Below are 17,416 nucleotides of genomic sequence, written 5' to 3'. Positions count from 1 at the left end.
ACAAAACCCAAAATACCCACAAAGCCCACAAAACCCACAATCCTTGTTGGAATGTTCAAACCATCATGCGCTAGTATTGCATGTGTATATTTAGTTAATTTTCACAGTGATTATTTATGGAAATTACCAGCGGGATATTTTACACATTGCTACATTGCGAATGAATTGCCATAAGTAAAAATAGAAAAAGAAAAAAAAATTCAGTTTTGTATTTCGCGGCACATACCGTGTTAGCCTGTCGCTATAGCAATGGTTCGGAAACCGTGTTATGCACTCTTACAATATTACCGAGGTAGACCGCATGAAAGGGTAGTCAACAGTTATATGTACCAAAGAAACAAAGAAGAGGAAAAACAAACTTAAATGCAATGACGTATACAAATGAAACCCCAGGGACTATAAACACATTGAGTATGTAGTGTACAGTCTTAAGCTGTTAACTAGAAATAGCCATTAATCGAATTATCAAGGATGCCAGCCGCCGGCATGATACTCCCTATTTTCGCTATCACAAAAACACGTAGACTATACCAGCTAACTATTAATCGACAAGTAAACAAAACACAGGATCCTAGAAAATAGTAATGTCAACTCATTTGAGCAATTCACTGCTAATGCACAGATTTATAATTTTTTAAAAAATCTATACTGAATTGGACGGCTTGTATGAATAGTGTTTACCGTATATATGCATGCATACCTCACTCCCTAAATGCAAGTTATTACAATATATATATATATATATATATATATATATATATATATATATATATATATATATATATATATATAATTTATAAGAAACATATAAATAGTGGAGAATAATACATTTCATTCAATTTTCCACAAATCTACATTTTATTATTATTTTTTTTAAACTTATTTTTTTATGTGACCCTGGTTCAAAATTTGGTACGTTAGACGCATTTATGAATAAAAATACCAGAAATAAAAAATTAAAAAAAGAAGAAATGCAGAGATCTCACAGGAAACAGCATATGGTCCTCAGGCGAGTGTCAGATTAAACGGCTTTTGATGTAATAACGCACTGTTAAGATGGTTTGTCACTATGAACAAAGAATTTGTTTGTGTAACAACAGATACATTCCAGTGCGTTTTAATATTAAGTTTGAGGCTTCCTTTCAAGGTGCCTCTTAATTTCTTCACTCCAAACCCAAGATTGTATATACAAGTTTAAACAGTCAACAATGTTGGAAGAAAAAAGTCACCTAATAGTATGTTTTGTCACTAATAAGGAAAATAAATCCAAATTTCCACCACTGGCAAAGCCCAGTGTGATCCCTGAATAAACCTTTACACGTTATTTTTTGTACTTTTAAGAAAATAATTTTTCTGTGTATGAGAAATAGACATATGAAATTGCAGGAGCCATGCCCTCAATGATATTATAATTCATGCATGATCTCTTGCCCAAGATAATAATAAACATTTTAGACATTATTTTTCATACTATTACAAAAGAAAAAAATCATGAATGAGAAAATACATGGATGAAGTTTTGGGAGCCACACCACAATCGTGTTATATCCAAATCTGTGTCATAATGAAAAATCTATAGCTGAGTTGCACTGTACTTTGTAACAATATTGCATGATTGTCTCACCCTTGGTAATTAAATCTGAAAATTCACTGTGTCAGAATCAAAGAGTGATATAAATTCCATTCATACAGCCCTGCAAATATGAAATTCATGGACATTAATTCAAGACAGATCATGAGATGGTATTTTCTTTCTCTTTCTTCCATAAACTTCGAAAAGAAATAAAAAATGATGGATCATATATGTACCTGTTTTTCTTGACTACATTTTAAGTAAAAGATAATTAGTTAAGGATATAACTTATTACTGTTTAAATTAATGCAAATTATCAAGACAGTGAGGAGTTCTGAAAATTATACATGTGATATTTGATGTTTCTCTAAAAATTCTGGGACTTTCAAACACTTTGTAGCTAACATGGTAATTTTCAAATAGCTTTCAAGACCATAAATTTGCTGTATTAAAATTCAAGCAATTTCAAGATAAATGTGAAATTCCTGTAAAATACATTTCTGCCTCTTTATAACACTGTCATTAGAGTGACCCATATTATATGCGAGGGAGCCTGAAGCTATGGAATGTTCCGGCAAAGCTTTGACCTGATAGTACATATCTATTTTAAGATAATACTGTACTTAGTGATTTAAAATTACTTTATAATTGGTTCTCATGAAGTAACAACTGAAACATAAATATGGTATTCCCTCAATATAATGCTGTCTATTGGATCCATGGAATATTTGGCTTTATAATTGGACCACATTACAGTAAACGCTGTTTATGACAATTCACAGGGGACTAGACTTACAACATTATAACCATAAAATATTGTAGTCAAATACACCATTTTTTCTTCTTCTTCAAAATGTTTATGTATTTGTCTATGTCAATGACATTGGACATACATGCAGTAAACATATTAAACTGGTATGATTACTGTCAAAACTTGAATGTAATGGTGATAACATTTTCAAATTACGTACATTAGTATAAATACTGTACATATGTTATCATGAAGATAAAAAAGATAAACCAGTAAATTTTACCACCTGATGGAAGAGTCAACAATGTACATGTACCAGCTAATGAATCATAAATATCATTTATATGAAATTATCTTTGTTCAAAATAGCTTCGTGACGATCACTAATTTCACCAAAAATATCCTCATGGTACAAAAAATTTTGATTGTTGGCATCAGTGATGTGAATATCACAATCAGCATAATCAAAGAAATCAAATCTTGTTAAAAGAACAAAGTACACATATGTACCATATCGAGTGGAACCTTATCATTGGTATGACTAATAATGACTGTACCATAGCAAGTGGAACCTTATCATCGGTATGACTAATAATGACTGTACCATAGTGAGTGGAACCTTATCATTGGTATGACTAATAATGACTGTACCATAGCGAGTGGAACCTTATCATCAGTATGACTAATAATGACTGTACCATAGCGAGTGGAACCTTATCATTGGTATGACTAATAATGACTGTACCATAGCGAGTGGAACCTTATCATCGGTATGACTAATAATGACTGTACCACAGTGAGTGGAACCTTATCATTGGTATGACTAATAATGACATCCATCTGCTCATTAAACACGGCCTTAACAAAAGTCTGCAATACAATTTTTGGAAACATCACACCATGCATGATAAATCATACTGATTGCAGACAGTACATTTATTTCAGATTCAATTGTCTTGTCAAGGAATGCATGTGTGTTTTCTTTTTCTGATCAGTGAATTTTCAGATATTTTCACAATCCAATAGTAATGCAAGAGATATTTATTTAACCTGTATTTAATTAGTCAACATACAGGTATCACATGGTAGCTAAATAACATTCATAGAGAAAATAAACTTTTCATTCATTACTTTTACTGTACTGAAACAGGTGATTCTGAACCAACCAAGGTGTTATTACTATGCTCTTGTTATCTAACTAACCAAGATGTTATTACCATGGTCTTGTTATCCAACTAACCAAGGTGTTATTACCATGCTCTTGTTATCCAGCTAACCAAGATGTTATTACCATGCTCTTGTTATCTAACTAGCCAAGGTGTTATTACCATGCTAGTTATCTAACTAACCAAGGTGTTATTAACATGCTCTTGTTATCTAACATCGCTGTTAGCCCTTTCTTATTTACTGATTCATTATGACGTGTAATTATCATGCTATTGTTATCCAGTTCCTTTGTTATCTGAAGGACTGTCATTGTGCTTGGCCAAGATCATGGGTCCCAAATGTGTTACACAGTTGCCAAAAATTAAATATACATAAACAACATTTTTTATGCACTGGTTGCATACCTTTGAGTTTATATTTAATGAATATTTATGACACTGACCTCAGATGTTCATATTTGGACTTAAACATGATGAGAAAAACAACACATTGAAAAAAATTGCACATATAACTTGGTGTCATCTCACTGCACAAATTACAAGTTGATATAGGCATAAATAAGCATAATATTACAGAATATTTCATTTCACAACATTTTTAACTGAACCTTTCTGTGAAACTTTACATAAAGGAGTAACCTGACATATAACAAACAGATAATTAGACACTGTTATCTGTGGAACATATATCAGATTAACTTTTTCCTACTTAAAAATTCTGAAAACATCTTATTATTTAATCTGATCTGGGCTACTTGTCAGTATTCAGTGATCAGGTATACACACGTCAAAAAACAATATTATATGTTAATTAGCCAAATTTTGTTTAAAAACTAAATTTGTTATGCATATTACTGGACACCAAATCCTAACTAATATGGCAAATAATCTCTAAATATTCCAATAAATTAAAATAAAACATTACATGTGATGTTGGAAAATCCATAACTTTGTAAAAGATGTAACTTGAAATAAAATAAATAAATGGTTGGACAGAAAATATGTATTTATGTCAAATGGTTCCACAAATAAAATGAGATAACAGAGATAATGACTGTCCACATTTTAGTTATTAGCGTAACCAAAATGATAATCCAGAAGATTTAGTCACTGCAGCATAGTACTTGTGGAACTTAGTTAAATTTAGCTGTATTAAGTACAAGAACAAAAGCCATTACTAAATCGTAAGTTAAATGCAGCTCACATAATGCAAAAATAGTAATATGGTATGTTGGTCAAGAAATGCGGCACCCATGTTCTGGCCATTTTTACTGATTCAACCAAGCCTTCACAAATCTACAGAGAAAGAACAGTCCTTCAAAAAAAAAACCAAATCTAACATTAAAAGATTACAACCAATGGTCTAATTTAACTATAATACCTTTGATTCAGACAAAAATTCTGTTACCTCAACAAAACTGGTGTTCCTCTGATGGAGGTACACATTTGGTTCCGCATATAACAACTTTTGGAACTCCATGGACATGAACAATGTGCAAGTGCTTGTAATCCAATAGCATTATCTGTGCATCTTTAATGATGTAAAGTAGTGTCATCTGTTCCAAATATGTGTAAAGAACAAAATAAGCACCACAATAAAAGGTTCCCATGCAACCCGATGGAATGCAAATATAATGTTGTGGATATGAAATTCAGTATGTTAACATTGTGACTCGAAGTTTCAAAATATGAACCTTTATTATGGGCTGCATCTGTGTAATAAAAAGGTTTTAGCATGTTTTATTATATGTGGGTTGTTATTTTCTTCCTGGTGTCTTGTTGTAATTCTACAGGACAATAAATAGTACATGGTTTGGTGGACACAACGAGTTATATGCATTACCAATATGTCAGGGTCCTACAGTTAGCAAAATTTTAAACTTAGGTTCTTCTGGCCTTTGATTATATGTTATTTTGTCTTTAATCAACTCATACTGTTGTATATTGTTGCTCCTAACTTTGCTAAAATTACACACAGCTGCTTCAAGGAAAGTGATGATGATGACATAACAAAATGGCAGTATGAAAATAGCCTAAATATTTGAATTATTTTGATCTTATCAAATGATGCAAAACTCTTTATTGCTGATTGTGCATGCTGGAGGTATTATAATTATTCCTGCATTTATATATCTACATCTGGCTGCTCTAAGATAAACTTTTATCATAATTTCTTCACTCCAAAGTCATTCAGTAGCAGAGGTACCCATGATCTCTGCCAAGCACCATTATTATTCTGATCTGGGTATCTAAGGTTATAAAACATCACAAATGAGTTCATTTTCTCAGGTAGATCACACAAATCAAACATTATCTAATGATTTAGCCAACTAAACATTGTAACAAAGGAACAGTACAACAAAAGCTTTTGGAATACAAAGCAATTAGGAATTTGACAGGAGACATTTAAGTCAAACATTCAAACAGAGAAAACATTGTTTCCAAGAATATTATAAACAATCTTTACTGTATAATGATGTACATGATACACTACTGGCATTGTCACAGACACTGACAACTCACAAACCTACTTATAACATAGAGGCAGACGTGGTTCCCTTTTTTCCTTAGAGAAATGTGAAAATATAGGGTATTATTTTCTTAACATTTAGAAATTGTGATCAAAATTGGTAAATGAAAGCTTCACATAACACTTATTTTATCCCTGACAATGTCAGTTATTACCCATTAATTTGGAATCAACATGAAATACACAAATTAAGAAATCCTATATTTTGTATAATTGTGCAAGCTGAAAAATACCTTCATGCTGCAATAATGTAAGAAATAATTATTGTCAAGTGCAATTTGTGTTCTATTTTTAATTTGGTTCATTAATTATTATTAGTGTGCCATGTCCATTCAAATATGAAAAGAGTCAATCAACTATTCACAGTGATGTTCAGGAGTGCTTCCATGAGTACCTAATTAATTGCTCTTACTCTGTAGCTATACCTCTCAACAACTCACAAGTAATGGGGTGCATAAACATCAACAATAGCATAGGTGAAACCATGAGGTTGTCAGAGAGGCTAAAAATTTTGGTTACCTGTTTGGGATAAAGTGGATTTCACTGCAAGCAACATTTAAACAAGAAATGATTTTAGTAACACTAAATGAAATGGAATTCATTACGATACTCGTCGAAAACAGGGTCTTATAGTGAGAGAGTGATATTCATGTATTGATAAAACATAATTTGACCAATTTAATAGGATCCATGACCAAATCCATGTTGCAAGAGGATCTGTTGTACACTGGACAGCTTTAATGTAAGGGACCTCTAGATGCAAGACATACAGATATCAACAAAGGTTCTTACTCAGATTTTAATTTATACATAATCTAACTGTACCATGCATATTTCTCTTGAATACTAATTGTGTACAGAGGGATACTCTTACAGAATTCTTAAATGCAACTGTTTCAGTGGTTTCAAATATAGGGTGGGCTCTCCATGAAGCATGACCTTATCATTAGTGAATTAAGGTATTTAATATACCGCAGACTTATTTATCAATCATACTACCTGACAACAATCCTGCTTTTCTCCGTTTCCCTACCACCACATGGAGCTTTTAGTAACTCGCAGTCACTTGCACCTGGAAAAGAAAAATTAAACTAGAAAGATATTGTTTGGAAACAGAAATAAATACCTCTATATTGGGTTTGGATAGAGCAGTGGTAACATGATGTGTGAATCTTTGCAGCTTCAGGGTCTTTAGTTGAATTCCTGATGAGGATTCCTGACACATGCAAGGTTTGGATAGCACAGTGGTAACATGATGTGTGACATCTTTGCAGCTTCAGAGTCTTCAGTTTAATTCCTGATAGGGATTCCTGACACATGCAAGTGTATGATTGATCTGGATGGAGCTTAACAATGTCTGGCTTTGTCAATATGACATGTACAACTCAAGAGGTAAATGCACGTGTTAAATAAATTGAATCAGGTTGGTTTGGTTTGTGGGTTTTATGTAATTTTCAGAACATGATAGGCCACATATTGTTGATGTTGTGTCAGAAAAAGAGGACAATCTCACAGCCCATGACAGAACACTGCAAGTCACACAAAATAACTAAAGATTCTCAATGTCTGTACAATGGCCATTTATTCTAAAGATCCGCTACCTGGCAATACATGTATAATATGTTTTATTGCGAGGTTCTGGCTAAAATGAGCTGGAATGCTATACAGGCTGTCCATGAAATGTACAATTTGAAGGTGACTGCTAATGGAGTTTAGTTTTTACTTAACTTGTTTTTGGAGCAATAACTAGTGTATTTGTGTTGAAATTTAGTATGATGCCTTGCTGCAGCAAAAACAAACATTACAGTCAATACAAATGATAGCATGAGGCAGCATATGACAAATCATACATTATTCTCTAAGCTTCAAGGGCATACACATGTACATCAACATTCAACATAAAGAGCAATTAGCATTACAGTCAACCTCCATATTCCCCATAAGGAGCAATCAGCATAGCAGTCAACCTCCACATTCAACATAAAGAGCAATTAGCACAACAGTCAACCTCCATATTCCCCATGAAGAACAATTAGCATAGCAGTCAACCTCCACATGCCCCATAAAGAGCAATCAGCATAGCAGTCAACCTCCACATTCACTATAAAGAGCAATTAGCATAGCAGTCAACCTCCACATGCCCCATAAAGAGCAATTAGCATTGCAGCCAACCTCCACATTCACCATAAAGAGCAACTAGCATTGCAGTCAATCTCCACATTCACCGTAAAGAACAATTAGCATATAAATCTCTGAATTCACCATAAAGAGCAATTAGCATAGCAATCTCCGCATTCATCATAAAAAGCAATTAGCACAGCAGTCAACCTCTATATTCAACACAAAAAGCAATTAGCATAGTAGTCAAACTCCACATTCACTGTTAAGAGCTATTAGCACAGCAGTCAATCTCCACATTCATCATAAAGAGCACTTAGAACAGCAGTCAACCTCCAGACTCACCATAAAGAGCAATTAGCATAGCAGTCATTATAAAGCACCTGAGTAGGTGCACTGCCTCCCTTATAATTTGAGTATGGTTACATTTTTAAAAAAGTTAAAAAGTGAAATTCTTTTTTATTACTTGTATTTAATATTTGTTAAACTTGATTTTAATACTTCAGTGATTAGAACCATTCATAGTTTCATATCATTAGACTTCACTATGTTGTTACATTTCCTTGTATCACAAAAATACAATGTATGTTCAATAATATGGAAAGTTTGAAACTGAATAAACATTTTTTCCAACTGTCTTGGTCACAAAGGACCTTCTGAATAGGGCAGTACAGTATCATATAAATAAAGACCCAGGTTTGTCTTTCAGTCTTTTTGTTTGTCCTGCTTGCCAAACAAGAGGTTGTGAGTTAAAAACTCACTGCCACATCCCATTTTTTAAATAAAAAATTTAGGTTCAAACTGTATTTTAAACTTGCTCATCCCAATATTTTAAAATACTTTTTTGCTTTTTATTTTTTTGTTTAAACTTCTTTTTAACACTCCTGTCCTTGGACAGACAATCAAGCTGCCAAACAAGCGATCACAAAGTTTGAAATGTGTGGTGGCATCACAATTTGTTTTATACAGTAAAATCGGTCTTGAGAGACAACTGCAATGAGAGACCACCCATCATGAGAGACCAGCTTCTCCATATACAGATCTATCAATTATATAGTGTTATGACCTCTCATGAAAGACTAAAGGTGGTCTTTCAAGACAGGTTTCACTGTACTTCTTTCATATTTTTATATTCAAACTTTCTTTTAAACTTGCTTATCCTAATGTTTTTACCTTTTTTAAAAATCCCCATTAAATGATGGGCAATTAACCTGGTGTATAGGCCCCGAGTGGCTGAGTGGTGTAAAGCGCTCTCCATTATGGATCACTGCCATCTCACCTCTGTCTGCATGGGTTCGAGTCTCGGATTTGGCTAATGTGGGTATGTGAGAAAGCTTGCCAGTAGCTTCTCATGGGTTGGTGGTTCTTTCCTGGGGTTTTCCCGGGTTCTTCCTCCACCATTAATACTGGCTGCCATATATAGCCTATCGTGTGCTGAAAAATGGCATTGAACTCTACAACAACATCAACAACTATATAATATCTGGAATTATGAAACATGGTGAGAAGGTACATCTTTGAAATTACTACACCCTTGTCTTAAAGGTAAGTCACTAAGACCATATTTAATATTTCACCAGTTTTGGTTTGACATTTTTACTATATTTGTATTGTTCTCCTTTAACTAAGTGATTTTATACATCTCTTTTAATACCATACACAAAAAGTCATTCTCACATGTATTTCACATTCTACTAGCTTATGTTAAGTTGTTACATTAGGTCAATATCAACCATATTTATGTTTCTCTGACTTGGTTTTAAAAAAAAAATTTCAGCACATGACAGGCTATACATGGCTGCCAGTATTAACGGTGGAGGGAGAACCCGGGAAAACCCCGGAAAGAACCACCGACCCTTGAGAAGCTACTGGCAGGCTTTCTCACATACCCACATTGGCCGAATCTGAGACTCGAACCTATGCAGACTGAGGTGAGATGGCAGTGATCCATAACAGAGAGCGCTTTAGACCACTTGGCCACTCGTGACCCCGATATTATATAGTAAATCATGCATGTGCAAACTATGACATACAGGATCTGGCCTACAACCTAGTTTTATCAGCTATTTGCACCATAGGTCATGCCTTTAAAACTCACAAATCTGGCCCATGCCCTGGAGGAAGTTGCCTCCAGTAGATAAAACAGCAATGTGGTCATGAACTAAATGCTTACAAATAAGCCAGTAAATTGTTAAATTTAGGTCACAATGCACTTGTGTTGTTAGGGTGTGGTTATAACTCAGATGCATACAATCACTTCATTTGATTGATGATTCTGGCAAAAACAGTGCTTGAGTCTGAAAACAAGGCAGTAAAATTTGAAATATGGATCACAGTGATGTACTTTGCGATGAGGGTCTAGTACCCATCAAGTCATAGCCCCTGACCATATTTCATGAACTTTAACACAGTAAAACCTGTCTTGAGAGAACACTATGAGACCACCTGTCTTGAGAAACCAGGTTCGCCATGTACAAAATTATTAATTATGTAGTGTTATGACCTGTTATGAGTGTGTGCGTGTGTGTGATTTGGCGCATGATGTCCCACACAGTCACATTATCCTGACATCAGGCGAACCAGTCCCAACACTAACTTCTCAATGCTGAGCGCCAAGCAAGGCAGCTGTTAGTACCATTTAGAAGTCTTTGGTATGACTCAGCCGGGGATTGAACCTATGACCTCCCACATCTTGGGTGGATGCTCTAACAACTAGGCCACTGGAGTGGTGACCTGTCATGAGAGACCATTACGTTTTGGCAGAAAGGGTGGTCTTTCAAGACAGGATCAACTGTGTAACTTTATGTATTACAGGGTACTAGAAAGAACCCAAACCACCAAAACCTAACCCAAAGCAGTAAAATGTTGGTTACAGTGAAATTCTTTTGTAGTACTGGGGGGTATGTGTGTGTGTGTGTGTGTGTGTGATTTAGATTTTTAACATAGCTTTAACATAAAAAATCATCATATGGCTATGATGTCTGCAGTGTGGCAGTTTGTAGTGATGTCTAGCATTGGGGCATCATGCTGTAGAATATGTAGCATGATGTCCCACCCAGTCACATTATTTTGACACAAGGCGAACCAGCCCTAATACTAACCTTTTACTGCTGAATGCTTAGTGAGGCAGATATTAGTACCATTTTTATAAGTTTTTGGTATGACTCAGCTGGGGATTGTTGTTGTTTTTGTAGGCTTTAATGCCATATTTCAGCACAAGATAGGTTATATATGGCAGCCAGTATAAATGGTGGAGGAAGAACCCAGGAAAACCCCAGAAAGAACCACTATTATACCAAATATCGGTAAGTGTCTAAGCTGTATGTAGGTGTGTTCTGGAATAATCTGCATGCAGAAAAATTGCTTATTTTAATGAACAGGTGACATAATACCCACGTATCATCCATCAGTATGAACACTGATTTGTAGGATTGATTTATTGGTCAAGTTTAAAATCTCCCTTACCACCAACTGGGGCTTCACCCTATGTCCCAAACCAAAGAAGCTGACACCTGGAGATGATATCACTACTGACACTTACTGGCCCTTGACAGCTCTGCACATGTGTCTGTGTCCACCCTAGCCATTCTTTAATTTGCTAAGCACAGCATCACAAATGATATTCCCAAGTGTTTCTGGTTGAATTTTCATCAAACTGTAGCTAAGATTTTTGTGCATGAATAATGTAAACAAAATTCTCATTTACACACACTGCAACACCATTCATTTACATACACTGCAACACCATTCATTTACACACACTGCAACACCATTCATTTACATACACTGCAACACCATTCATTTACACACACTGCAACACCATTCATTTACACACACTGCAACACCATTGACTTAACAATGAACAGTGTGAAACTAGTATCTAATTAGCCTGAGTACTTTCGATTCTTTGTGTGTGTGTGTGTATATATATATATATATATATATATATATATACGTGTTAGTCCTACAATGTAATACATATCACATTATATTTTTGTTTTGGTGCTACAAAAACATAAATAGCATGTCATACGTCTTATATTGAAGGACTAGATATAGCAATGATAACATAACTGTAGGGCACTTCATTTGGGCCGAGTGCCACTATCTTACTCATCTTGATCAGATAGGGAACCACTCTTTAAGGGGGCTCACATTCTTTTAATTTTGATTGAATAATTTCATGAATCTGACGTGATAACCTGTGCAAAGGAAACCATTTGGCTTTTCTTTTAAACTATACATTATTGGTAAGAATTTGATATGGCTCAGAGAATATTTTCATGAAAAATCCACAAAACGTGTGGATCATGGAGGGTTTCACGCAGGAGAGGTTTTATTTATGTATCTAATTATAGAATGTGCCAAGAATATTGTGATAATTATCTTCATTTCGTGGGAATAGGGTAGTTTTATAATGTACCCTCCATCTCATCTTTAACCAGAAATGTGTGTCAGTTCTCTCCCTTGAGCACCTGGTAGAGGTAGCAACCACAGAGTCTGACGTTTTATCAATAAAGTACAACAAAATCTGTGACAACACTAAATCACCGTATCAGTATAATAAATATACATATATTTATAGTACATTAAGGATAAATATTGTAAGGTACTTTAATGACAAAATGTCAGACTCCTTTGGTAGCAACTATATGCTCAACGAAGATAAATATCGTTGCTACTGCTACCTGTAACCAGCAGTTTGTTTTTATTATTACTGCTACAAAATAGTATAAAACCGGCTCGATACATTTGGATATGAAATTAATGTAGTAGTAAAAATGATTAATACAAATTTATACTTGTATCTTCACAGATGATATATGATTGTTTTCTGTTTGAAGAATAATACCCCCCACCCTGTAATAATTTAAAAGAAACTTTTGAAGTTTTTAAGGTTACTCACAGCTCAGGCTGTTGTAGCATCCATACCCCCTGCATAAACATCTTCATTTGTCTGTGATTTTTATGTTATTTTACACTGTTTAAAAAATAAGTTAATATTGTTATGACACAAAATGCCAGCACAATCAATTAACTATGCAATAAAGCAACTGCAAAATAAATAAAAATAAAAAATATATACAGTACTGTATTTAACTTTTCACAGGAAATATTAGAGAAATATAAACATTTTATGTGAACTTTCAGTCATAAAAACATTAGATGAATTAGTGTAATCAAATTCTAATACAGGTAGGCATTTAAAAGGAATAAATACCTGGATTTTCTTGTTACGTTGTGCTTATAGATTTCTTTTTTAAAAAAAGGAAGCAGATGTTACCAATCCCTTTTGTTTTTCACTTTTTCATGAATAAAAACAACCTTTATACATAATATGGCTTTTGGATTGGACATACACTCATAATTGTAAATTCTAATTAAAGCTGCAATTCTGGATTGGCCGAGGCACATTTCCCCAAAATTACCTTTTATATACCACATACATTTGTAAATTTTGCCTCAAGAACAGTCCGGTTATATTCTCTAGTGACTGCTTCATTAATTAACCCAAAAAAACTTTCCATTACTGGATATGTTTTCAATATATAAACTGTACAAAAAAATGCTCACTTTTTGGAGAATTCTTTTTTTTTTGTGCAGGCAATAAAATAAGTTGTTTGCACTTGCTATGAGCAAAAACCATGAAATGGAGTATACTTTACTTGCTAATTTGTTACTTCTGATGCTTTGACTGTCTCAAAAATACTATATTTATTAACCTGAGATCAAATTTTAAAATTCGCCTGTACTAGATAAAATGTCACATTCCTGTGGGCAGACTGACGCCTTGAAGTTAACAAATATACCTGGTTTGTTAATACCCGTTATATTTCCTCTCTGGGTAGGATTAAGCAAGCATAGATGAGCAGTGCAAACTGTTAAGCTCGCTAACCCAACAATAAAGTGCAGGTACGCTTGCATGATCATGGTAAAACGAAAGTTACGTTGAGTCTCATGACAAGGTTAAAAATATGACCTTGCGAGCACAGTCGCTTACATCGCCAGCTTTTCCAGAATGGTTTAAATTATTAAAAGTTTAGATTTGTATATTACAGATTGCAATGATAGAAATGAACAACGTGTGTCATTTTGTTACGCTTATCACCTCTAAGTCGTTCCATCAATATTTTACTGATATACGCGTTCCAGATAAATAGATATTGAAGAGTAGCTTCCCATAACAACAACAGAAGTTGCTCTAGAGAAGTACGAAAGGCAAAGAGGACCGAGTGAACTGTTGCATGAAACACAAATTCAAACCAGACGAAACTTCACTTCTTTCACGCTTATAATTGGACACAAATGTTAAGATATGTGCGGTTACTTTTTATAGGTGTTAACACAAGCCTTAAATGTGAAGGCTGAGGCTGGCTATTCGCACAGCTACTGGGCAGCTCAACTGGGACAAGACTATTTACACGGTCGCCTTGTACCTCTTCTGGAAAGACTGTTTCTCAAGCCGCCTGATCTGCGAAATATGCTCATTTTTGCGACTGATTACGTTAATTTCCAGCTTGCAAGTGATTGTTGCTTAACCTTCTACAATGCTACATTCTATCCCCTCTAGTCGAAAAATTAATGTTTGGATAAAAATTAGTGAATTTTGTGGGTGAAAAACTCCAGTATTAACGATGAATTTTTCCGTTATTTACTCGGTGATAAAATCAATATCATTACCATCTTCGTCCAACTCTTTTTTTAAGTACATTATAACATTTCTGATCATCAACTGACGGAACTACTATAGTCCGATAATACAAACCCGTTTGCTTGTACCCCTACCGATTTAAATAATGGAAACCAATAATGTTATAAAAAAAAAAAAGTTCTAGGAACTTCGTCAATTCATTTATTGATTTATAGTTTCTAACCTGACTCTTGAGTAGAGTGACCCTAACAAGACTTCTTATGCGCGTTTCATGCTCAACGGAAGTTTTCAGTGCAATAGACGGACATGCTCGGATCCATTTCCAGTTTCTGGACAAGTCCATTTTCAGCAAAGGGGTTTAGCATGACTATATATGTACATACATAAGTCGTCTGCTTCCGATATTTACAATGTCGAATCAAGCAAAGGAAAATGACAACTACGCTTTTCATGCGGATTTAACAAGCGGTTTAATTTCTGTGTTCTTGTATGCAGAGGGATATAATTCCAAACTCTCAAAGTTATGTAATTTACGCAATTATTCAGCATTGCCGAACATTAAACGTTCTCGTTTTTGAAATCGGGGGGGGGGGGGGTTACAAACAAATGCGGATGTAGAGTCCAGACTTACAAATACAACTTATCTCATTTGAGCGATCTCATTATCAGATTAAGTAATAATTGCGTTTTACCAGACCCAAATGGACCTATGTAGTACTAATATTAGTACCCTTACTCGTACCTCGTGGACAGGGTACTAACATGAGCATATACGTGTTAATGGAGCAAGCCGGGTGTGATTCACACCCGGCGCTCTCTTAGCCTAATAATAACACTTTAAACAAATTCCTTGCATATAATCCAATAAATTGAGTAGTCCTCTTATTTAATACCGGAAATATCGAAAATCGTTGTAGAAATAGTTGAAAAATCTCGTTTACCTTTTTTAGCCGATATTTTCGTTTAGATCGTCTGCCATATTATTTCAAATAATGATTACTTCCGTTCTCAGCCTCGTTTGTTTGTGTGCCATATAAGGACATTGACGCCTTATTTGGAAATGTAAACAAATCGTAGTAAAAATTTGGCGCCGTTTGGGTCAGAAATTCTGCGCATTAAAAGTAAACACGGTTTATCGGCAACTCTGAAATTCACCAAGAAGCGATTATTCGCACTTGATTGATAATAATATAGCGTAGAATATCCAAAATATGGTCTGGCAAGCCTTACGTAGAAAAGGGGTCACGGCGAGAGTCTCGCGTTGTCTGTCATGGCGGACAGTATAAGGTTAGAGTAACCATGCCAATTTATTTTATCGTATAAGAGCTTAATAAATTCAAAATAAGCCAAACTTCTTTCACAGCATGATTATACTTATGTAGTTGATTTCTACACTTTTGTTTTTCTGACTTTAGTGATGATATTTTTCGCTCCATTACATGATACGAGATCAGTTCGTAGCCTCAGCCACAACAAAATCAAGTTGAGGCTACGACATCGTAGCTAGGACCTATGATACTTGCTCTGATAGAATGTGGTGGTACTGGAAGATGCTTGACTGGCTCTTGCTTTCGTATCGCTGAGAAATCAATGACATCATGTTATACAAATATAATAAATATAATAAATAATATGGATTTATATTCTGTTCGATGTAGAGCATCCACCCCCACAAGTGGATTAACAACAATAACAACTACAAAAATAAAGCGTGTACTTACAGGCAAATGTGTGAAATGTGGTATAAATAAATATAAATTTATTTCGTCTCGTATGACAACAGGGGGTTGTTGTTATTGTTGTTGGGTTTTAATGCCGTTTTTCAGCACACGATAGGCTATACCAAGGCCTGGAGAGTATCCAATAAATGCTATTGATCAAGCATGTCACGTTCATGATGTAGCTTATAAAAATCCAGATCTGTAACAATGACATATTGCAGATGTGAAGTTGATTCTTTCCTTAAATTCCATAAAAAATAAATCTTTCAGATAATCATTAGCTAATTGGTTGGTAAGATCTGCGATGAAAGGTAAACTTGTATTAGGAGCCGGTAATTAATCAACCGAGTATTATAAAATAAAAGAATCGATTTATTATGGCCCATTCTTTAACATAAATAGTTGTTGTTGAAGTGTATCACAAACTATCTTTCTACTTTCAACTATCAAATCAGCTGGTCTCTATAAATTTCAAAAATTGTTAATAGGAGTTTGAGAAATCATTTCACGCATTATTTCACATTGAATTTATACGGTTGTAGTCTGATTAATTTCTCAAACTCTGTTAATTCTGGATCAAGCGCTCTATGATCATCAGTTATTTCTTCATAATAATCTTCAAAATTCCTCAGCCATATATGTGGAGGCAATCTAACAAATGGCGGTGGATGACTATCATCGCCACACATTACCTTTTGTCAATAACCAATCAAGAAATATTTTTAACGTTTCTAATGAAACAGTGCAAATTTCACCCCAAACAATAATCATTGAAATATATCTTTCGCCCATTCGTTCATGAGTCAGTTTACCTCCCTTCCATCGAAAGAATTTGTGATAAGTGCATGATTTAATATTTCTTTTTTTCATTTCTCTTCCGAGTCTGTGTGTAGGTATTAAAACAA

The 17,416-nt window shown here is 34.5% G+C and overlaps 1 protein-coding gene across 4 annotated transcripts in view; it reads right to left on the bottom strand.

Moving 5' to 3' along the window:
- The window catches only part of LOC149784440 (uncharacterized), a 128,199-nt gene extending 113,908 nt beyond the window's left edge, over positions 1 to 14,291 (bottom strand). For 3 of the 4 annotated variants that reach the window (XR_016413871.1, XR_016413870.1, XM_089932514.1), the window contains exons 1-2: positions 13,949 to 14,133; positions 7,020 to 7,092 (exon numbers count right to left, since the gene is read on the bottom strand). Coding sequence is in view for 2 of the 4 variants with exons in the window: in XM_089932514.1 (XP_089788640.1) it covers positions 7,020 to 7,092; positions 13,949 to 14,069 (194 nt within the window). In the remaining 2 variants the exon portion in view is untranslated. Of the gene's footprint in view, positions 1 to 7,019; positions 7,093 to 13,948; positions 14,134 to 14,247 lie in introns of those variants that run through there. The other variant, XM_089932515.1, reaches the window with a different exon arrangement.
- Positions 14,292 to 17,416: the final 3,125 nt, after the last annotated feature.

Source organism: Sinohyriopsis cumingii, chromosome 14 (genome assembly GCF_028554795.1).
Source record: "Sinohyriopsis cumingii isolate HCF-2022 chromosome 14, ASM2855479v2, whole genome shotgun sequence".
NCBI classification, from domain to species: Eukaryota; Metazoa; Mollusca; class Bivalvia; order Unionida; family Unionidae; genus Sinohyriopsis; species Sinohyriopsis cumingii.
This window is presented reverse-complemented; position numbering and strand designations above follow the sequence as displayed.